General features: G+C 31.0%; 1 protein-coding gene across 2 annotated transcripts in view; it reads right to left on the reverse strand.

The window, feature by feature from the left end:
• Positions 1-356: 356 nt before the first annotated feature.
• The window catches only part of LOC127701834 (glucose-6-phosphate isomerase-like), a 156,274-nt gene continuing 131,238 nt past the window's right edge, over positions 357-25,392 (reverse strand). Inside the window, exons 10-18 of one of the 2 annotated variants that reach the window (XM_052205806.1) lie at positions 17,638-17,698; positions 14,585-14,664; positions 12,048-12,131; positions 11,553-11,715; positions 9,849-9,925; positions 8,923-9,051; positions 4,041-4,116; positions 1,122-1,188; positions 357-505 (exon numbers count right to left, since the gene is read on the reverse strand). In XM_052205806.1, coding sequence (XP_052061766.1) covers positions 382-505; positions 1,122-1,188; positions 4,041-4,116; positions 8,923-9,051; positions 9,849-9,925; positions 11,553-11,715; positions 12,048-12,131; positions 14,585-14,664; positions 17,638-17,698 — 861 coding nt within the window. In that variant the 3' untranslated portion in view covers positions 357-381. Of the gene's footprint in view, positions 506-1,121; positions 1,189-4,040; positions 4,117-8,889; positions 9,052-9,848; positions 9,926-11,552; positions 11,716-12,047; positions 12,132-14,584; positions 14,665-17,637; positions 17,699-25,392 lie in introns of both variants that reach the window. The other variant, XM_052205805.1, reaches the window with a different exon arrangement.

A 25,392-nucleotide genomic window follows, 5' to 3' on the forward strand; every position in this document is an offset into this window, starting at 1 on the left:
AATCAAATTGAAGAGTACAGAAATTATGAGAAAGTACTCTATTTAAAAAGACAAATGAAATGTAAAGGCAGAAATAAATAAAACAAAAACAGATCTTACTTAAACAAATATCAACAATATATGAGACATAAGACAGATAACTTTAAGATGAGGGACAACATGCCAAAACTATTCAAGATTATTAGTTTGTTTTTATACTGAGATTGATTATTTTAAACAACCATCCATAGCAGCAATTTAAAAGACCCACCATTTGGTTTCTTACATGTTTTAATAGAACAGACTTTAACAATATATAATTTTGGGTTAAATATCTACAACAGCTTCATAATATTAATACAGAGCAGTGACAGAAAAGAATCCTATTTAGAAGATGTTTATCTAAACTCTATGTTTCTTAATGAAATTAATAAGTCCATTTGTAGAGGAATCATGAGTTGAGACGGGATCATTATTCTTCAGTTCTGGTTGGATAACTTTAGCAAGCTGTTTGCCCAATTCAACACTAAAAATAAATATATACAACAATAATGATGGTTTCTCAGTATGTATGGTAACTATAATAGGACTCCATTTAAAAAGCAGAAACAATTACAAATAATATTCAGGATCAAATACATCTATAATACTAAAATAACATGGTCCAATTTGTTAGCCGGCATGACGTAAAAACGACGAATCAAAGAATTCAACTTTATATATAACTAATATAGGACAATGGTGTTGATTAAAAATTGCACCATTCCAGGCCCTTTGTTTTCCACATAATTAGTATTACCAACAATTATCAAGTTCCTGGTCGAATCTGATACCGATACCATTAGTATATGTCACATTTGTTTCCAGTTGTAGTAAGAAAACCAGGACAGGTTCAAACAGAAAGATTTTGAAAGCAAAACTGTACACCTTATAATCAGCCTGACTTTATCAGATGACAATACGAATACTTAAAATCCAGGCTAAAAATAAGGTGTAGGTACTTTAATTCAGTCACGGACCTACGATGTCGCAGGTGTATTCTAGTTCCCTATGAAAATAAAGCTAAATATATTATAGGATCAGTTCAGTAATTTATTTTAATATTCAATTGATCAAATTATTTTAGTTTATAGTATACATACCCCCACTGATCATATGAGTTGATGTCCCAGATTGTTCCTTGTACAAATATTTTTTGTTCATACATAGCTGTAAAACATGAGATAAATTGTGAAATATTATCAACATATATTATTATACTTCAAGTTAAAATGCCATATTTTGATTGGCTAATACGAGGGTGTTAATTTACTCTATTACCCTTCATGGAGAAGCTTGATCAAGTGTGTGCTTTATTAAATATGGATGGTTGTTATGTACAAGACGTCTAAGTTTATTACTTTGAATTTGAAATTTAATCGACAGTAATAACAGAACATTCAGTATAATAAATTAAATAACACATATCTGAGAGGGTGATAGAGCAGATTGTTACCCCTCGAAAAGACATTGTCAACCTTGGCTTCGCCTCAGTTGACAATGTTTTCTCGTGGTAACAATCTGCTCTATCACCCTCTCAGCTATGTGTTATTTATATAATGGTGTATGTTAAGATGGAAATTTTCTTTCATACTGTTTGTCTCATTGAATGTCTAAATGACCAGTAGTTAAAAAAAATATATAATAAAGTCTATGCAGATTATCAAGTACAACAACACATCTTAATTTGAATGCATAAAGACAGTCATATACAAAAATGTTCAAATTTTTCATTTTATTTGGCAAACTCTTATCAAACAAACTTAAAAAAAATTACATTCCTTTATTTCATCACTATATTATTAGTAATGGCAAACATATTTGATGGTTGATGTTCATAATTGTTAACAATTATTGTCCAAAGTTTGTTTTCTTTTCATTTTAGGATACGTATAAAATAAAATATGATCAGTGTATTTGTTCATCTTCTCTGTTTCAAGTTGTGTTGCCATTCTTGTTCAGTAAACGAGGTAATCTGATACCATTTGAAAAAAACAACGCTAAAGAAAACACTACTTAAATTAGTCAGATGAAATCCTGTGGTAGCAGGTCTTGAAACTTTTATTTACTGAATGAAATAACAGTCCATGACCAGAAAATATTCCTGAATATTACATATGGTGTAGCATTCTACATTTTTCATTGGTTATTACAATAACGTGATGCAAAGGATATAAAGTATATGGACTCTATGTTTCTATTCATATATATATTGACTGTCAATATTTGTGTCAAAGAGACAATGACCCGACCATAGAGTATATATATATATATATATATATATATATATATATATATATATATATATATTGACGATCAATGTTAAAAATATTGCAAAGTGCTATGTTTCTATATATATAGATATTGACAGTCAATACTAAAAATCTTGCAAAATACACAGAAAGAACATTGTGGTCCATTTCGATAATACACTATTTACTGGACATACATGTATGTAACATGGCTTCCAAAACAGTCATATATTCCGGACTTGACCGAAATTTACATAAAAAGTCCGGCTGCTCTCAGCCTCAGACGGTCAAATATCATAGGTTTGCCACTTTTTGTTATTCAAGGCATTTTCATAAAACGGTCATTTCACTTTTTTTACCAACTATCGATCGGTAAAAATGTCCGTTTGGGCATTATAGTTTATAATTGTGGCAACCTATTTCACAAAGATATTTCGGTCATATTTGGGTTTAATTAAACAGATGCAGCATATTTCATACTTTGAAGTGTCTCAGTTAGTCTAATCCTCTCTGGGTACATAAATGCACGGCTTATCAGGTAAACGAGGTCAAACATGTAAGGGTGTATGGAACAACATCCTATTTAATTACAGTGTGTAGATATTATTGTAAATGAACATTCAATTTTAAAAAATTATCCTTAGATTTTAAAATAATTCTTCAAATAAGAATATTTATAAATGAATTCGAATTTGTATGATATTCATTATTATATTTAAAAACACTGTACATCGTGTTAAATATTGGGGTACGCTAAAGGGTTTTCAAAGTTATTTTCTTACATTTCAGCGGGTTGCATCTAATTAATTTAGTCTAAAAGATTGAAATTATAAGAAATACGTTAATAATTATGATTTGATAAAAATTTGAAAAGGTTTTAAACGAATAATCGTCAGAACCACGTTGTTTGAACTAGTACATGTGTGCGCATGTGTCTACTGTGCGCTGGTGGGAAATTTAATTATGCATCCTAATTCTTCAATAATGCTAAAATTATCATTAATACCTTCATCTAACGTTCATTTTGAGTATTTTCTTGAAGAAATAACTTGAAAAGGCTACTTAACTCAATCGTAAACGTACACGGATATTACGTATCCGTCTCTGATTCGTGATTTACCATTGTCAAGTCAACATCCGGCATTAGGAAAATGTGATTTTAAAAACGAAAGTAAAGTTTTTGACAACGTTATTTTGCACAAATAAAGAGTTTAAAGCGGAATAAGGCATAATTAGTACGCCGATGTTGCACACTTAGAATGCTACACTTTACATTTAACACTTTACGTCAGAACATCGAATTAATATCAAAGTCAAGTTTAATATCGTTTTAATGTCAATCATTGGTTATATGATGGCCAACTGATTATCATAATTGCGTAATTTACTAAGTCTAAAGGGGTTTAAAATCGGGATAAGATATGAAATGTCCGGCTGGCTCAAAATTTTTTTGGAAGCCCTGGTATGTAATATATAAATTAAGGACTTTCACTCAGTTAATACGTTATATATGGATCTGTTCAGATTATAGTGTCCAAGGACGAATCCTCAGTCAATATAATATGAACAGGTCCATATATAAAGTATTGACCTGGTCAAAAGTCCATAATTGATAAATAGGGATCAACTATAACCTCAGAATCCTGAAATAGACAGAATTTGTTGTTACGGTATATCATACATTCACCTTTCCTGATTTCTTGCGAATGCAAAATTGTTCTATGCTTCAAGTTATGTCACATTTTGTTTGTTGACCTATGATATACATACCTATCAGAACACCTAGCATAAAAGGTGTTAATTTCTGGAATAATATGGAATTACTGGGACGATTTCCTTCAAAAACCTGTAATGGTGAAACAAATTCAATTATCATTTGTGTGGTACTTATTTCTAAATTATAGTATGAATTGACTTTTGTTGTCTTAAATTGTAAAGATAGGTTATGGCATACCTATTTTTTCTGTCTATTAGCATAAGCATAAAAGAAAATAATCCTTAACATTCTACATAAAACTGTTTACTGTTTAATATATCTTTTTCAAATAAAAAAATATTTCCATTTTAAGATCAAATCTAATTGTAATAACAAAAACACAGAGATTATTTCTTTCATTAAAAAAAGAACATCTTTTTTCTTATTTCAATATAAAAGGAAAAGATTTGACCTTATGAGGCAGTATATGTTCTTAAGATTTGACCTTATGGCCCGAGAACACAGTTATTTCGTAGTGCATTTCTTTTAGACAATAAATTCAAATTAAAATAATAAAATGCTCCGCAGGGCGCAGCTTGATACGACCGTGAGGTCGAACCCTGAACAGTTGGGGCAAGTATGGACACAACATTCAAGCTTGATACAGCTCTGAATTTGGATTGTGATTAAATATTTGACACAGCATAGGTTTCTGACACAGAATGAATGTGGTCTAAGAACTTAAAAATTTTAAATTGGACATTCACCTATTTTGGTCCAATATCCAAAATCTAAATACATGGTTAGATTCAGCATATCAAAGAACCCCAAGAATTCAATTTTTGATGAAATCAAACAAAGTTTAATTTTGGACCCTTTTGACCTCAATGTGGAAAAAGTTGATAACGGGGCCCATAAATCAAAAATCTAAATACATGGTTAGATTCAGCATATCAAAGAACCCCATATATTCAATTTTTGTTGAAATCAAACAAAGTTTAATTTGGGACCCCGATTTGGACCAACTTGAAAACTGGGCCCATAATCAAAAATCTAAATACATGTTTAGATTCAGCATATCAAAGAACCCTAAAAATTCAATTTTTGTTAAAATCAAACTAAGTTTAATTTTGGACCCTTTGGACCTTAATGTAGACCAATTTGAAAACGGAACCAAAAATTAAGAATCTAAATACACGGTTAGATTCGGCATATCAAAGAACCCCAATAATTCAATTTTTGATGAAATCAAACAAAAAAAAAAAAGTTAAATTTTGGACCCTTTGGACCTCAATGTGGACCAATTTAAAAACGGGGCCCAAAATCCAAAAACTTAATACACGGTTAGATTCAGCATATTAAAGAACCCCAAGAATTCAAGAATAAAACCCCATTGAAATTGGTCAAGAAATAAGCAATTTATACGAAGTATCTTCTTTTGCACAATACTGTGCCATTGGATATTTCTTGCTATTGCGCAATAATGTGCAATTGAAGATTTCTTGCTATTGTGCAATACTGTGCAATTGAAGATTTCTTGCTATTGTGCAATACTGTGCAATTGAAAATTTCTTGCTATTGCACAATACTTATTATATAATAATTTACACATCCTGTTTGGTGTGTATCCCCTACCATATCATTATTATTTGCTTTTAAATATAAATCAGAAATAACCAACTTAAAATGGAAAATTTTAAAAGAAAAAAAAAAGGAAAAAAAGAAAAAAAAAAAAAAAAAAAAAAAATCCCCCCCCAAATTTTTTTTAACCCCCTTATGATTCATCACCCCTAAACTCAATCCAAGCCTTCCCTTTGTGGTATGGTACCTTGCAGTACAATTTCAGAGAGATCCATACACTTGAACACAAGTTATTGTCTGGAAACTAGAAAAATGCTTATTTTTGGCCCCTTTTTGGCCCCCAATTCCTAAACGTTTCGGGCAATTACCCCCAAACTCAATTCCAGCTTTCCCTTAGTGATATGGAACCTTGTAGTACAATTTCAGAAATATCCAAACACTTACACACAAGTTATTGTCATGAAACTAGAAAAATGCTTGTTTTTTGCCCCTTTTTTGGCCCCTAATTCCTAAAATTTTGAGGCAATTACCCCCAAAATCAATTACAGCCTTCCCTTTGTGATATGGAACCTTGTGGTACAATGTCAGAGAGATCCATACACTTACACACAAGTTATTGTCTGGAAACTAGAAAAATGCTTATTTTTGGCCCCTTTTTGGCCCCCAATTCCTAAACGTTTCGGGCAATTACCCCCAAACTCAATTCCAGCTTTCCCTTAGTGATATGGAACCTTGTAGTACAATTTCAGAAATATCCAAACACTTACACACAAGTTATTGTCATGAAACTAGAAAAATGCTTGTTTTTTGCCCCTTTTTTGGCCCCTAATTCCTATAATTTTGAGGCAATTACCCCCAAAATCAATTACAGCCTTCCCTTTGTGATATGGAACCTTGTGGTACAATGTCAGAGAGATCCATACACTTACACACAAGTTATTGTCTGGAAGTTACAAAAATGCTTATTTTTGGCCCCTTTTTGGCCCCTAATTCCTTAACTGTTGGTACCATAACCCCCAAAATCAATCCAAACCTTCCTTTCATGGTATTGAACCTTATGGTAAAATTTCATGGAGATCCATTCACTTAAACTAAAGTTAGAGTGCGAAAACCAATGTGTCTTCGGACGAGGCCGGACGACGACGACGACGACGACAACGACGCCAACGTCATACCAATATACGACCAAAATTTTTTTAATTTTTGCGGTCGTATAAAAATCGCACCTGCTCTATCTCAAAAAGATTTTTACAGTGTAGTGTACTACTATTGATACAAATAATATCAAAATTATAGAAACTTCTACCAGCTCTAACTCAAAATATTGACAGTTCTGTGTTAAGGGGGGCTAAAATTCAGTTTGACAGCTTCACACATTCTAATTTTTGACCTTTTTTAACTGGACCAAATCACTACTTAACATAAAGATTCAGCACCCAAATTTTTTTAACATGTAATTTCATCCCCTTACTTAAAATTTCATGCATGAAATATCAAGAAATAAATTGGGAAAGTGTATCAAAAAAAAATGCAAGTTATACACTGTTCACACTAGGGACTATATTTGTAGACAACGAAAACCAAAGGACGATAACTGTGTCCTTGGACCTAATTGGATAGAAAGACTTGTCCAATTTTAATAAAACCTAAGCTTAGGCAATTATAAGATAGTTGGCCAAGTTTCATGGCCATAGGATATATAATATAGAAACTAGGGCCATTTTAATATTGAAATTTGGATGTTTATTTTTGACGTTTAAATCAAATATTTTCAACTGTCAAGATTTTGGCCTAAAAAATTTAAATACTGAAAAAATTGCTTCTTAAATACTCTAGAATTTAATATAATAAGTATTAAAAGCAACGGAACACTCATTTGATTTATCAGATTTATTACAGTTATTCAAAAGTCAAATTTATATGAGCCTGTGCCTGAAAATAGAGATTTTCGAATTAAGGGAAACCTTACATAAACATGCATTTTTTTCAACCAATTTGAAGTTTTTGAAGATTTTTAACCATACATTATTCTTCCATATATATTAAATGTACTTTAAATGTAAAGAAAAGTTACAAAAAGCATACCACATGAGTATAGAATGGTCTAAGGCCATGTAAGACTGAGAATTATTTAGAGTCGATTTAGGCCGTAGCCCATATTTACATATAAAAATGCACACAGAGGCTATAAGAAATTGAAATTTGTTACTTTTTGCTCATTTCTATGCTAAGATGTCATGATACAAGAAGTCTAATTGCAAAAGGACTCTTGAATTTAAATTTTTTTGCAGACAGTATGGTCTGATGACCAGTTTTTCACTTTTCAATGGAAAACTTGCATGTAGTTTTAGTCTCATTTGGCATATATTTGAACCACTTACTATCCTAAAGAAGAAAATTATGGTAGCATATGAAATGAATAGGGTGAACTGATCATTGTAAAGTGCTTTTTTACAGATTTAGTGAAATATTTGTGATGGACTACAGATTTTATGTACAAAACTCTTCACATTTCACATACATCAAACAGGCCGTTTAACCAGGGACATAAATACAAATATTCTGCACATTTCTTCTGTGATAATCTACTTTTCTCTAGATTCCGAGTTCACAAATGGTTAATTAAATTTGATTTAAGCATAGAAACACAAATATCAGGAACATAAAAAGCTGTCAGATAGAAAGTCAGCATGGCTCTTAGGCATAAAATGGAAACTGCTTTAAAATGCTTATTTTAGCCGTATAATGCCAAAATGGGACATTTTAACAGAATTTCTGTCAAACAAAGATGTAAATCCTTTACTTTTATTGAGTTTGACAAATTGAAACCAGCAAACCATTCAGGAAAGTTGCCAAAGTACAGAATCTACATTTACGAAATTCATCTCTTAGGCCCGAGAACACAGTTATTTCGTAGTGCATTTCTTTTAGACAATAAATTCAAATTAAAAAAATCGCACCTGCTCTATCTCAAAAAGATTTTTACAATGTAGTGTACTACTATTGATACAAATAATATCAAAATTATAGAAACTTCTACCAGCTCTAACTCAAAATATTGACAGTTCTGTGTTAAGGGGGGCTAAAATTCAGTTTGACAGCTTCACACATTCTAATTTTTGACCTTTTTTAACTGGACCAAATCACTACTTAACATAAAGATTCAGCACCCAAATTTTTTTAACATGTAATTTCATCCCCTTACTTAATATTTCATGCATGAAATATCAAGAAATAAATTGGGAAAGTGTATCAAAAAAAAATGCAAGTTATACACTGATCACACTAGGGACTATATTTGTAGACAACGAAAACCAAAGGACGATAACTGTGTCCTTGGACCTTATGAGGCAGTATATGTTCTAAAGATTTTACCTTATGAGGCAGTATATGTTCTAAAGATTCTCCACCCATTCCCGCCTGTACCAGTTCCTGTCTAGCTTCTTCTTTAGACTTTCCTTTCATTAAAGCTTCTGTCTGGGCCAGAAAATTGGATATCAAAATCTGAAATAATATAATTTCTATTCAATAATCACCTTCTTTCTTTACCTGTACGGAGATAGTAAAATATTTGTCAACAGTGGGTATCTCTGAGGTAAAAAGTAGTTATAAAGCCTTGTAAGATTTGCATGCATTTTAATTATAGTAACATACATATAAAAGTTATAGTTGTTTCAAGTAAACAAGTAAATTGTGATGCAAATTAGAAGTTATCAGGGTTATTCCATTTAATCAAAGCATATACCCAAGGAAGGCAGAAATTTTACTGATTTACAACTAATTTCATCCACAAACTCTAAGGGGTTTTAAAGTAAGAGAGCTCATATGCACACGGGTAACTAAATTGAATGAAGTTTTTGACCATATGGTTTTTCTCATACTCGACACCCCTTCTAGTGGTGAATAATCATGTCAATTTTCATAACCCAACTCAAAGGGGATTTTAGCCAATTAATCATCAAGGCCCTAATAGAAAAACATTGTAAGTTTTAAAGTTATATGACAACAAAATAATTTATTTTTACTTTAATATTACGTGCAATGCAAACGTACCACATAATGACCATAAAAAATATGAAAACTATTTAAACTCTATTCATCTATTACAATTGATCTATTGTTCTATTAGGTTTTTTTTTAAAAAGAAACATTACATTTGTCAAAATGCAGTTCATGCCTTATAGCTTGCTTCATTTTTTTCTTCAATGTCATAAATATTAGACAACTATTTTTTTTATGGTCCTAACATGTGTAGTTCATATATGTTTGTTTACAGATGACCACATAAAACAACACATTACTTGATGATGTAGGCCTCCTTGTACAGGATTCTGAGTTTCTACTGGCATCATAAAATCACATGGTATGAGCCTGGTTCCTGAAATAAAAAGGATACCAAAAGTCAGTGTATTTCATTTTCAATATTTAAACTGAAACTATGAAATTAAGTAAGGATATGTATCCAGTCTATTTTCATTTCATAATTTTATATTTTGTGCAGTAAATTTGTTTTTTTTGTACTCTCACAAGAGTATTTTTAAGAAGAGAATGCACTAATGCTATTTCTATTCCAAAATGATATATAAAATTACTAAAAAAACAGTAATACAAATTTGTCTCTAAATACAAAGAGATGCAATTTCCATTGCAATCACATTGGTAATAATTTTGAAATGTTTATTGTGTAACTGTAATGATAAACAAATGAAACAATATCAAATTTCAGTTAATTTACAATAACCTCTTTCTATTTTTAGGTATTGACCTGACCTGACAATACACACAAATATCTATGATATTCTATTTCTATTATTAACACCATATCTAATGAACACACAAACTATGTGTAAAACCTTTGCAGCTTTATAGCAAATGGCTGATTTTTTTGTTCGAGCATATTGTTGTTCTTAAATTGTTTAACATTTCACAGCGGTATAACATGTTACTTTTATTATTCTTCCCTTAGTTTATTTATTTTGTATTTACATTGTATCATATTTATTTGTTCAGTGTATGTTCACTGGTGTTAATATGTCCTTTGATTGAGTTAGACCATTTCAGTTGATATTTTATAGTGTGTCTTTCTATGTTGTTATGTTACACTATTGTTTCAAATAAGGGTGAAGGTTTGGTACCATTAAAACGTTTAAACCTGCTGCAATTGTTTGCACCTGTCCTAAGTCAGGAATCTGATGTTCAGTAGTTGTCGTTTGTTGATGTGGTTCATAAGTGTTTCTCGTTTTTTATATAGATTAGACCGTTGGTTTTCCCGTTTGAATGGTTTTACACTAGTAATTTTTGGGGCCCTTTATAGCTTGCTGTTCGATGTGACCTATAATGGTTTTCTTTTATAAATTTTGACATGGATGGAGAGTTGTCTCATTGGCATTCATACCACATCTTCTTATATCTAATTATACAATCTGATTTAAATACAGATCCTGTATCCAGGCTTTGGTTACAAGGATCTGACAACTCTCAGTTCTACTCTCTGTTCTGGTAATTATTATGTCAATTTTTTGAAGGTGTGTTTCATTAGGACAAAACCAGAAAATCCCAAAAGGTCTTTAAACAGAAAGTAAAATGGGGCATTGTTAGATCCTTGTTAGGGAAGCAAGGACAGAGGATTTTTATTTCAATCAGATCAAGCTTTATAAAGTCTTTCTTTAGATATTATATCAAGATCAAAATTGTCAAAAAAATAAAAGAAGTAGGTGTCTAAGGACACCAATGCCCCCGCTCAATCTTTGCAACGAAAATGGGAAGGTCGGATAGAAAGACGGATGGTCAAGGGTAACACTTAATGCCCCTGTCGCCTACGGTGGGGGCATAAAAACTCAATGAAAGAATCACATCATTTTTCTTAACTATCACAATTTATAGCCGTACAAATGATCAATAAGACCTTTACAGGAGATTTCTGTTGATAAACAATTCCCAATTGGATCTCTTTGGTATTCCATAATTATCAACTAGATCAGAAAACGCCCTGCTCTTATAATTACCTTGATGTATAAGCTGGTAGAATGCATGTTGACCATTAGTACCTGGCTCCCCCCAGATAACAGGACCAGTGGAATAATCCACACGTTGTCCATTTCTGGTGATGTATTTACCATTGCTCTCCATATCACCTTGTTGGAAGTAAGCTGCAAATCTATGCATATACTGTAAGAAATCAGTAAATCTATATATATATATATGTATCAATTGTAAAAATGCTTAGGGCTGTTCCAGATTTAAACACATGTGAAATGGGAGGCACTAAAATTAATAAATTGTGGTTGATTTCATTTTCTTTAGAAATCTGTGAGAATTATAAGTAAAATGAAAATTTTAAATTATGGGTGGTAAAGGTCTAAAGAAAAGTGCCTCTCATTCCCGCCCCCCCCCCCCCCCCCCCCCCCCACCCCACCCATACATTTATGAAAAAAAAGAAATGTGGCCTAAAATTAACATTTTAATCTGCAGTTATCTTCATAATTGTTTATGTTACTTACCTGATCATATGGAAGAAGTGTCTGAGTTTCAGCTTTGTAGAAGTTACTATACCATATACCAAGTAAAGCTAAAATGACTGGTACCTAAAACAGAAATTATTGCACCAATTATCCAGTAAACATGGTAAACATTATTGCACCATTTACTTTGAGTAATTTGAAATAACTGGTAATGTAGCCATGGTAACAGTAATTATTGCATGATTTATTCAGTAAACTAAAATAATTTGTAAATGTAATTATTGCATCATTTTAAAGTTAATGCTTATAAATTCTAACTTGTATATTTCAATTTCACTATATAGAAATCAACCGTTTTTAAATAATGAAGCAACATGTTACTGTTGAAAAGACATGGTTGAAACTGTTCAACACTTCAAATGCAATATAATTTAATAGATATACTTATTTATGTAAGATGAGTGACAACCATATAACATATTCATAATGAGTGAATACATATTTTTTTAGATTGAAAACATTACTCTAATTAGTCTAATAATTGATGTTTTAGTGACAGCTTTATTTTTGCTAACATTGCGATTAAGATAAAAAGGTAAAATATCCTCTAGCAATAAATTGTCAATATAGAAAATACGAGTTATTGACAAGAAAAAAAAACTAGAGGCTCTAAAGAGCCTGTGTCGCTCACCTTGGTCTATATACATATCAAACAAAGGACACTCTCCAACATTAAAGACAAGAATAGACTTCATGACAAAAATCTCTATTTTATTGGTCTTGTATTACTGATCTTTTAGTCTGTTTAGTTTCTCTCTATCTTCTTTAGTTTTTGCTCAAAACACAAAAGAGGGTAAAAAAAAATCCTCATTTAAGGGCAATCACTCCTATGAAGAGTGACAGTCAACTAACTATATCGGAAAAATTTGTGACTTTTTAATTGCCTTGCTGATCATTTTTGGGATTTAAAATGTTTATTTATCTATTATAATTTCAATCATATAAGGCAAAACAGAAAAAAAAAATGTTTCTCTCTAAATATCATAGTCTTCATGATAATAGGCAAAAATGAAAAAAAAATGGTAAAATTTGTCATTTATGGGCAATAACTCCTATAAGAATTTGTCTTAACAGTTTTGACAAATATGGACAATTGGTAGAGCTCATTATTCTGAACATTTTTGCTCCTTTCATATTTTCTCTATTTATGACGGTTCAAAAATTAATAAACAAAACTTGCATTTTACCCCTATGTTCTATTTTTAGACATTTCGGCCATGTTGGTTGGTAGGTGGGGTCATCAGACATATTTTTTAAACTTGATACACTAATGATGATTGGGGCCAAGTTTGGTTAAATTTGCCTCAGTAGTTTCAGAGGAGAAGATTTTTGTAAAAGATTACAAAAATTTACAAAAAATTGACTATAAAGGGCAATAACTCCTTAAGGGGTCAATTGACCATTTTGGTCATGTTGACTTATTTGTAGATCTTACTTTGCTGAACATTATTGTTGTTTACAGTTTATCTCGATCTATAATAATATTCAAGATAATAATATTCAAAAACTGCAAAATTTCCTTAAAATTACCAACTCAGGGGCAGCAACCCAAAAACGGATTGTCTGATTTGTCTGAAAATTTCAGGGCGGATAGATCTTAACCTGATAAACATTTTAATCCCATGATGATTGTGGCCAAGTTTGGATAAATTTGTCTCAGTAGTTTCAGAGGAGAAGATTTTTGTAAAAGATTACAAAAATTTACAAAAAACTGTTAAAATTGACTATTAAGGGCAATACCTCCTTAGGAGGTCAATTGACCATTTTGGTCATGCTGACTTATTTGTAGATCTTACTTTGCTGTACATTATTGCTTTTTACAGTTTATCTCTATCTATAATAATAATGAAAATAATAACCAAAAACTGCAAAATTTTCTTAAAATTACCAATTCAAGGGCAGCAACCCAACAACAGGTTGTCTGATTTGTCTGAAAATTTCATTGTCATAGTTACTCTAAATGCTTTGGTTTCAGAGATATAAGCCAAAATCTACATTTTACCCATATGTTCTATTTTTAGCCATGGTGGCCATCTTGGTTGGCGGGTCCGGTCATTAGACACATTTTTTAAACTAGATACCCCAATAATGATTGTGGCCAAGTTTGGTTAAATTTGGTCCAGTAGTTTCAGAGGAGAAGATTTTTATAAAAGTTGACGACGACGACGGACGACAGACGCCAAGTGATGAGAAAACCTCACTTGGCCTTTTAGGCCAGGTGAGCTAAAAAATAAAACCACCCACACTGGAATGGCACTACAAATCACAAAATTAAATTTTCATGAAGAAAAGCAACAGTTTTAAGTTTCTAAAATTAATCAAATATCAGTATTCTATTTTGATCTATATGAATAGTTCTTTTGTTCAAGAAATATTAAACATTGATGTTTAATCCATTTATTTCTTAAAGAAAAATATAAAGCTTTGACTCTCAGATATATTCTTTACATGATAGGTACTGTCTTGGACCATTGTTTAACTTAAATGTTAAGACATATATCCATTGTCATACTCACATTTTGTTCTAAAGGAGCTGTACAGAAATGCTGATCCATAAAATGTCCACCAGAAAGTAACTCTTCAAAATTATCCATTCCTATTGATGCAAAAAATATCCGTGAAAAAGTAACAATATGCAGTTAAATGGTATATATAGTTATATCCATGGCTCGATATAAGTTTATCCTATTGTGTTGAATCTAGTGTGGAATTCCTGCACTTCCCTTCTGAAAGGTGATTTTTTTATACAAGAGCAATAGTACAATGCATTTTAATTCGTGTTCTTAATTAGTACTCACTGCTGCATAAATTCATTTCATTTGCTGTATCAGAGACATATAATACAAGAGATTCGCAACACGGCGAACTAACGTAATTTCTCCCTGCCACTAGGAAATCCTTGCGAGATCTCCTTTGGAAATTTAAAGTATTAAAAGTACTCGAAGTAATGATGAATGTTCTAACATAACATCATAAGCTGTTTATGAAACAGATCGGCTTTCAGTGTTAAGATTATCATAATCGAATTATATAATTTGGGTTCATATCTAATTACTTTATTTTAATTTATTTTTTATAACTCTGATTTAAGTTTTGTATTATTGATATAAAACAATTAACAGTTGATTAATTGTATTGTGTGTTCATTTTTATTTGATAGTTTCATAATGGGCCTCTATTGAATATACACCTGTCTCAGATACATAATTTCAGTGTGACATGTATATTAGGTATGAATTATTCGATGACCAGGTAAATCACAACATGTTATAATGAGCTTTAATTGACACCTTGTACACAAGAAGTTGTTACACTCCAGGAGCTAGAGTCTTTCACAAAGTAAAATTCCCAAAAATGTAAAGTTAAAATAATGTATCTAAAAAAAATTTAATTTATTTGTTTATTTATCGTTAATCATGATCGGCTTTGTTTTATATTCTTACATTTATAAACCATTAACATTTGATTAATTATTGTGTTCATTATTAATTGAGCTTGCATTGTTTCTTTTTTTTTTTTAGAATTGTCGGTAAATGTATGATTTCTAAGTGTGTTTTTTGACAGTTTCATTATGGGGTTGCATTGAGTGGGTTTTTTTTTATGATTGTCAGTAAATTTATGGTTTCTACATGTTCTAAGTGTGTATTTAGGACTAATATTTAATAGAAAATTACAATTAATTTCTGATTTGAACAAAGCTTCTTTCATCTGCACGCAATATGGCAAAGTTCGTGGGATAACAATCTTAAAAGTTGCGGCTTAGATATACTCCTAGGTGAATACACTGATAACGATCTCTTTGTTGATAGTGATAGCGACGAAGACATAAGTGAGAGACCAGCCAAAAAACAAAAACAATTGAACAATAGTGCATCTATACATGGATATGTGTGTCCTCTGTGCAACAAAAATCTAAAAACTTTAAGTGGGTGCCGTGGTCACACATCAAAGCAACATTGAAGACACTACTTAAAAGGTATTATACATGTATGTCTCTGGTTGAGCGTAGGCAGAGACATATAAAACAATTGTATAAATATGTCTCTGGCGTAGGTAAATATTTTATAACCATGAACAATTTCAATATTTAGCCGGTTTAATATAAAAAAAAGAAAAGAAAAATACCTTACTTGATCACATCACACTTCCACTTTGAAAAGAACAAGGAAAATTTTACACCCCTGACATGTGTCAAGAGTTTTAAAACTAGAGGCTCTCAAGAGCCTGTGTCACTCACCTGTATTTACTGATGCTTTGGAAATCATGTAAAATAAGGTTAAAATCATAATTAATAGGATTAGATATTAGATATTATAATGATATCTAAGATAATAACAAAAAACTGCAAAATTTTTGTAAAATTACTAACTCAGGGGCAGCAACCCAACAACGGGTTGTCTGATTTGTCTGAAAATTTCAGGGCAGATAAATCTAAATCTGATGAACATTTTTGCCACCTGTCAGATTTGCTCTAAATGCTTTAGTTTCAGAGATATAAACCAAAAACTGCATTTTACCCTTATGTTCTATTTTTAACCAAGTCGGCCATGATGGTTGGAAGGCGGGGTCATCGGACAAATTTTTTAAACTAGATACCCTAATAATGATTATGACCAAGTATGGTTAAATTTGTCTCAGTAGTTTCAGAGAAGAAGATTTTTGTAAAAGATTACAAAAATTTACAAAAAATTGTTAAAAATTGACTATTAAGGGCAATAACTCCTAAAGGGGTCGACTGAAAATTTTGGTCATGACAACTTATTTGTAGATCTTACTTTGCTGAACATTATTGCTGTTTACAGTTTATCTCTATCTATAATAATATTCAAGATAATAACCAAAAACTGCAAAATTTCCTTAAAATTACCAATTCAGGGGCAGCAACCCAACAACAGGTTGTCAGATTTGTCTGAAAATTTCAGGGCAGATAGATCTTGACCTGATTATCAGATTTACCCTATGTCAGATTTACTCTAAATGCTTTGGTTTCAGAGATATAAGCCAAAATCTACATTATACCCTTATGTTCTATTTTTAGCCAAGGCGGCCATCTTGGTTGGTTGGCGGGGTCATCAGACACATTTTTTAAACTAGATACCCAAATGATGATTGTGGCCAAGTTTGGTTAAATTTGGCCCAGTGGTTTCAGAGGAGAAGATTTTTGTAAAAAGCTAACGACGACGGACGACGCTGATGACGGAAGACGGACGCCAAGTGATGATCAGGCCTTGCACTCATAAAAATTTGGAGTATAATTATCATACTCAAGACTCAGAATTAAACCAATCAAAATACTGGATTTGATGTTTCATGCACAAATTCTGTACTCCGAGTACTGAGTAAAGTTTTAGAGAGCCCCATACTATACTGTTCAACATGATAATTCATCAGTGTGTTACTTTTATTATATTAAAAAGTATCAAACTGAAAGTTTTCTTAGAATACATTATAAATACTCATCAAATAAACTTAAAAATCAGTAGTATTCTTAGTATGACAAATATATTAGTCATAAGAAATTAGAGTTATGTTATTGTTACAGTGTTTGTATTTAATGCTCTAGACTTACCAATAAATAATGCTATTGACAAACCAATTGCTGACCACAAGGAGTACCTGCCTCCAACCCACTAAAATTATACAAAACATTCTTCTGAAGAAACTATTTCTCCTACATATAGAGACATGATTGAACAAGGCAATTCTTACTTGTAAAATAAAGATGTTCTCACAGTAATGACCCTACGACTTACATGTAATAAATATTTGTCAGTTTAATTAATTTTTTTATGTCTGGCTCTTTCATTCTTGCTTATCTCTTTTCAATTTCAATCAACCACATTCTTCCCATGTACGCTTGACTTTGGATTCATTTATTTCATACATGTGACAGAGTTGTCAAGTCACAACTGGAGATTTTTTCTCAACATATTTATCGCCGTTTTCAGTGTTCATTTTGATGATAAAGCTACATATTTCCTTTAAGATAACAGTATTACTATTAATGTATTCTCTCTGTATTGTTACAATGTGAAATATTTGTCAACATTAAACTATACTATTTGTATGTGATTTTTTTCCTTTCCTCATCTTTGTCTTCATTAGTGTGTTTCTCAGTTCTATCATCCAATAACTATTTTTGTGTTTTACAGTGTAATTCCATTCTCTAGCTAATTTTGATTTTGCCAGATTTAGCATAAATACTCACTCAGTCTCTATTTAAGGTCAATACATGTCTTATAAATATCAATTTAAGCATTGAAAAGAAGTATAGATCTCTCAAATAATTTAAAAAATAATATTTTCTTATTTGTCCTAAGACATTTAAAGTCATTAAACATGTTAAATTACCATCCTTATATGATTCTTTGTTCAATTTGTATTTCATTCATATTCTTTTATCAATTTACATTTTAAAGGAGGATAACTTAAAACAAGGGAAGTAACTGGAAATTTCTTTTAAGTGTTTTCAAATACACAAAGCTTTTATTACATAACAGCAGTTAGCCAGAGGTAAAAATCGTTGATTAATAGTATGTTTTGACACCCAAGCTGTCAAGTGAAACCATATAATTATACAAGTTCATTGATTTACAGGTAAAAATTACCTTCATCAGTGACACAAAAACGTAATTAATGTTGACATCGATGATAATAAAAAATAGAGACTGACAAATTTATTGGGGTTGAAATTTTGAAAAAAAAATGGAAGATTTGAATTATTAATGGGAGGGATGGAAGAGGGTTTAAAAATCGGGAGATTTTGACTCCCCCCGGAAGAATCACATGTCTGTCATTTTCGTGGGTACTGATTTACTTGGATTTAAAGAAAAATTATGTTTTCATGGATATACTTCGTTGAACATTTAAATTTATAGTTCACATACAGTACTACCTGTGACATTATCTTACTAATGGTGGCCATAAAAAATATGGTCACCATGATGGCCCTAAATGTCCATCATTGTACCTCCTGTTGCTTAATTAATACACAAGGTATTAATCAAAAACTAGTCAAGGATAAACATGATAAAGGGAAATAATGACTGCATTGAAGTGTTAAAATTATATAACTTACAGGTAAAGTATCTCAGGTAAAATATATGTGTTTGTAAAATTTAATAACTGTGATTATGACAAGAAAATTCTAAAATAAAATGAAATAATAAAACTAGTTGAACATATAGCTTCCTAACTTTTTTTTGTAAAATTTTTCTCATGACTGTTTGTTTTGAAATCATACCATGTATACCTTTTAAATAATTCTCTCAATTTAAGTTATTTGATACATGTATTTTTTGGCAAGTGAATAATAAATGAATATCATCTTCTAATATAATGCAAACTTTCACATCTCCTGCCTTTTTCTATTGAAAAGGTAAGGTGTTTCTCAAATTAATTTTCTAAAATCAAAATTGTTTATACTTACTGCATTCAACATTGTTTAACAAATGTTTAAGATTATCTTTAGGACTTATTCTAAATAAAATTTAGGCAATTCATTATTTCTCTATTGAATAAATACATGTATAAATTCAAAATATTCATTACAGAAAAATTTGATAATATTTTTATTGTCATAAACATTTTACAATTTAATCAAGTTCCTGACAAAAAAAAAAAAACAAAAACAAACATCATAATGCAAAGAAATAACAATTCTATAAGAAATCAATTTACAAAACACATGGAAAAAAATTATTAAGTTTCTGCCCTCAGTTCTAATGACTTTTTTTTTATAAAGGAGCCAATATTTTAAACATGTTCCGTGTTATAGAGGTTTAGCATTTCTTTTACTTTTTGTTCTTGGTTAAAAAAAATTTCATAAGATTCAAGATTTTATTCATAAACTGGTCAGAGACATTATAATGAAAAGGTAAACAATTTTCAAATTGATTATCTCTAAGTTGTTTTGTTTATTTTACAAACATTTCTATCCTTTATAGGAATTTTTATCCACCATCTTCTATTTCTAAATTAAGACCAATAATTCTTTACTTAGTGAAGCATTTGAGTTTACTGTTTTCATCATAAGTTTTTATTTTATTTTCAAAAATATTTTTATTTTTTTTCTTAAATTTCATTTTTAATCAAGGGCTTTAAAGAAACTAATTCATTCAAGTCCCAGCAATTATTAACTTTATCTAAAAGGGCTGAGTTGAGTGAAATATTTTTTGCAAATGTATACCAAGAATAAGTATCATGCATATGCCAGTCCTGCACTTTCCGACAATATAATACACAGAACAAAACGTAATTTAATTAATGGACCATAAAAATGTCACAATCTATATGGAAGTGTACTTTATTTTTTTTCTGGAGACAAATATTGCCTGTTAACTGACAAAATTAGCCAAACTGAAGATAACATACTTGATAAGTTTTCAATTGTTTCAACAGAGACATATATATGTGTATATATGTCTCTGGTTTCAAGAAGCAAGACAATTTTTTCTTTAAATACAATTTCTTTTCAAAGATTTACTTTATTCAGAGATAAGAACATTTTTCATTATGATTAGCATTTATCAAAATTTGATAATAACTAGGTAGCCATTTGGGAAATTTAAGTCTCTTTAGTGGTTCTTCATGCACAACTCCAGTTTTGAGATTTGAAAAATATAAAAGATAAAACAAAAATAGTTTATTCCTATACCATATAATGATATTTGTAGTTTTCCTGAATAATAATCATGATATTAGATTATACAACTTTGTTAACAAAATGTATTGTAAAAGGATTGATATTCATGATATTGATAATTTTAATTTGTTAAGAAACAGGCTTCCCAGCAGGCACACAACGTTGAACCAACGTTGAAAATATGTTGAAATTTGGTTGTAGCGTTGATCAACGTAAAATCAACGTTGTATCAACGTCAATCCTATAAACGTTTAAATCACGTCGTTGAATCAACGTTGATCTGTGGTTAGAAATATCAACGTTGGACTTTCAACGTTGAATCAACATTGCATTTGAGTTGATGCTTCCAATGCTTTAATTGGTTGAAAATATAACGTTGATAAAAGGTTTAGTTAAGGGTGATGACTTTAAGTGTCGACCAAAGTATCATTCAAGATGAGATTGAACCAACTTTGTATAGTCCTTTTAGCTAAAATAATCACTTTTTATTTATATTGGTTTACTGATGTTTTTGAATAAATTCAATTATTACTGTTGCATATATAAAATTAAAATTAATCTTTGAATATTGCGATAAAATATTATAATTACTCGAAACAGATATCTTTTTCTGATTGGCGCATGCGTATTAGGTCAACATTTCGAATTTATTTGCGCCAATTTGATTACCACATCAAGTTAACAGTTGCTCTCAACGGTGCAAAGTAAGTATAATTTTCATTTATTGTTTGATTTGATAATAGTTATATGATAATTTAATGTATACAATAGTGTAGCTGTAATTTTATGAGTATAGTGATTTAAGCAGATCAGATATAATTTATAATTATACACGTAGTTGTCATATTCCAGCAGATAAGATACACACATATTGTTTAGGTCTCTGGGAACATCAATGTTGACCTTAAGATATATTTGTACATTTATTGGGTGAGGCAACTTATTATGTAAAGACTTGAAAAAGGGGGAGTGTGTTTATGAACAATGATTAGGTAATTAAAAACAAAAGCGTATGGCAAAGAATTGCAGATATTGGGAGGGTGGAGTCAAAATATATCATGGAACATCGAATGAAATTGAAGAATTTATTCGTCTTGCAAATAATGATAATCAATTATTGAAGTTCACATATGTTCTTTTACATGTTTTATATGTTGATATAATTAAAAGTCAAAGATTTACAACACATGGCATTCTTGACCTTGCAACACATTTAAACATGTTAAAACAAACAAATTCTTTTCTCTGGGTCAGAATTAATAGATGTCACTCACAGCATGTATTCCGAGGATTTATTAATGAAGCAGTACGGCAGATAAGAAACATGTGTGACCATAACAAATTAATACACAATGACTAATTTCAAAGTGGTTTATATGATAACGTCGAAATAGATGTTCTTTCAGTTGACCGTAGTGAATTAACCAGGCTCAAGCTAGCAGCTAGCGTAGTGGCTGCTAGCGAGTGGCTGCTAGCTTGAGCCTGGTATTGAATTATTACAGCGCAAAAAAATCAAGGAAATAGAAAATATTCCGTAAGTTTCAATATCTAAACTTAATCCATATGCATGTTAATGTAAGCTTAAATAAAACGTAACACAAAAGACTGGAATTTATTGAAGTTTGAAGAAAAATGTAAACACAGGTTCAAAGTTGAACTACTTCTTGCGTTTAGCAACCATGCCGAAAGTATCTATTGATGAAGAATTTAGATGTAAAAAGACATATATATTAATATAGTTAATTATACGGGAATAATATTTATTTTGAATTATATTAAAGTAATGCATCTTTTAAGATGACCATCCAAAGCTTTATATATCTGCCGAAACACTAAAAAAAGTATATATAGGGACATTCTTGTATCTTAAGAGGAGTGACTGTCAAGATCTTGCTGCTTGTGGTGCATTTTTGTATCTCAAGATGAGTGACTGTCAAGATCTCGGTGCTTGTGGTGCATTATTGTTTCTCAAGATGAGTGACTGTCAAGATCTCGGTGCTTGTGATGCATTATTGATTCTCAAGATAAATGACTGCCAAGATCTTGTTGCCTGTGGTGCATTATTGTTTCTCAAGATAAGTGATGGTCAAGATAAATAAAATTGAAACCCCATTAGGGTATTGTGAGATCTACAAACTATAATTAAGGATTAAAATTTGTTATAATTAAAGCCCTTGATTCTCAGAGGCAGAGCTGGGGACGGTGCCGGGCACCCATTTTGAGGAAAACAATGGTTGATTATATAAGGAATCAATGAAACGTGACTGGAGCGCCCCCCTTATGCAGTCAGTGGACCCCCTTATGAAAATTTCTGGATCCGCTACTGATTCCAGAATCTTGTTGGATTATGGAGGACAAATTTAACGTCATGCTACAATAAAAATAATTGAACCATAAGGTTTTCAAACAATTTATGAAAGGTTTTGAAAGTCAAAATTTTGTAAGCGTTTCACACATATGAAACTTTATTTTCAAGTTAAAGAGTGAGTTGACAATTTAGAAATGCTGCACTTAATTTTTAAGCAGTTAAGCTGCTTTATGCGAGCACCCAGGATTGGTGTTCTACCCAATAAATGCTGAAATATGTGCCATTGTTATTATCTGGCTGGCTATTATGTTATTTATAACTAATTGAACACTTTTTTCATACTTTTAATTCTGGAATACAAAAAATATGACCAGAAAAACCTTAAATGATCGTCGAACCACCCAAAAGTTTTGAAGTTGCACATAGGAAGTAGTGCTCAATAGAAATCCTTATGTAGTTTATTATCCCCTGTGCTTTTGGCCAAGATGTCAAAGAACAATTGCATGAATTATTTCATCGCCGAAAATCTCTAATTACAAGTCGTTTACAGTTGCCAAATGGCACAAAGCGCAGGAATATTGTATAACGGCTGTGACTAATATGACACGGAGTTGAAGTCTCAGTTGGCGGTAATTTTAACTTCGTCGACAAAACGTAAATCAAGGACGTTTTAAATTTGGTGATTTCTGATAATAATCATTTTGTTCAACCGCTAGCTTTATACCGAAAATCGCCAACATGTTATGTGTAAATCCGAGTAAATCGTATCTGACTGACAAAAACAACATTGAAAAACAATGGATGCCATAAACCGGAAATGAAGACAATTATAATACCGGATCTAATTCCGGGGGCGGATAAGGGTAATTCCGGGTTTGCCGATCAAATACAATAAAAATATAATAATTCCAGGCATGAGACAAAATACATCTATCATGATGAAATATAAACTCTAGAATTGAAAACCAAAGATATATTGAAAAGAAAGAAAAAGCAGGAAATATTTTATACAGAAACTCAAAATTACTTTTAGTTCACAAATTTTCATGTCAAAAACCAATAAAATGTGACAGTATTTTCCTTATCATTAATAAATATTGATATTACATGTAGATGTTTTTATTGTTTAAACATATTACTACAATTCCATGAGGTAATTTCTTCTCAATTTTGAAGGGCCTATAAAAATCTGGAAGTTTCTTACTTTATTTTCACAGAGGAACTAGCTAATATAATATATAGTGCAACTAGATATGATACACTTACAGCAGATTCCATTGAGTGTGTAGTGAAAGGTAATATCTTTGGTTAGCTTGCTTGTTAGCTGACCCGTGAAGTCATTATTGGGTCAGGTATACTACCCTCCTTTCAAAGTAGCATAGTCCAACAGACAGATCGATTGGTTTTCTGTCGGACTAGTCTATTCTTAAAGTAGGGTAGTTTACCTAACCTAACAATGACTTCACGGTTCAGCTAACAAGCAAGCTAACCAAAGATATTACCTTTGGCTACACACTCAATGGAATCTGCTGTAAACAGTTTTGAACTGTTTAATATAAATTAATGGTATAATTAGTAATAAATAATCAATTGTTGAGACAACACACCCACCCACAGTGATACCCTCAGCCTCCCTCAGCCTTCCTAATACAAAAAAAAAGATTATTTGAATTCATAAATTAATATACAAGACAATTACATTTATTATTAAACATGTTAAACGACAGTGACACTGACAATGAAACAAGCTAACTTAACACCAAAAGCACATTAAAGTATCTTACTGAGTTATGAACTATTTCAAGTAAAAGCAGGACCTGGAATTTAGGTTGTGGACCTTTCAGTTTGGAGTGTCAAAGGTCCTGGACTGTCCAGTACCAAATGTTAATTTTAACCCCTGCATTCACAGTAAAGCGATATTGACGTGTATTGCAATTCCAAGTAGAATTTACTTTTGGACATTAAACGTTTCGAATGCGTATTAAACTAATTCAAATCAGTTAATAATGTGAATCGAATTCGAATTATGTGTGAACGCAGCATTGATACATCTAAGAAATGAAGAATATTAAAAAAAGATGGACAAAATATTTGTATTAAATTTGATGCAATTTTTGTCTTGCCTTGACAGAGTCAAAAAGTGAGACATATATATATATATAGGCATGCTGTTTTGGCGGAATCAACAATGTATTAGTTTGTGATTTTGTGATAAGGTCTGGTTTCTGGTAGGTCAATGACATTTTGTAAGTAGTTGTGTTAGCATAGGCACATCTCATTACCATAGAGAATATTTGGCCCCACCCCCTTAGTCATGGTCTATTGACTTTGAAACTTTGCATAGTTTACATGTATATGTTTGTGGTTAGGTC

This window comes from Mytilus californianus, unplaced genomic scaffold, assembly GCF_021869535.1.
Source record: "Mytilus californianus isolate M0D057914Y unplaced genomic scaffold, xbMytCali1.0.p SCAF_5, whole genome shotgun sequence".
NCBI lineage: Eukaryota > Metazoa > Mollusca > Bivalvia > Mytilida > Mytilidae > Mytilus > Mytilus californianus.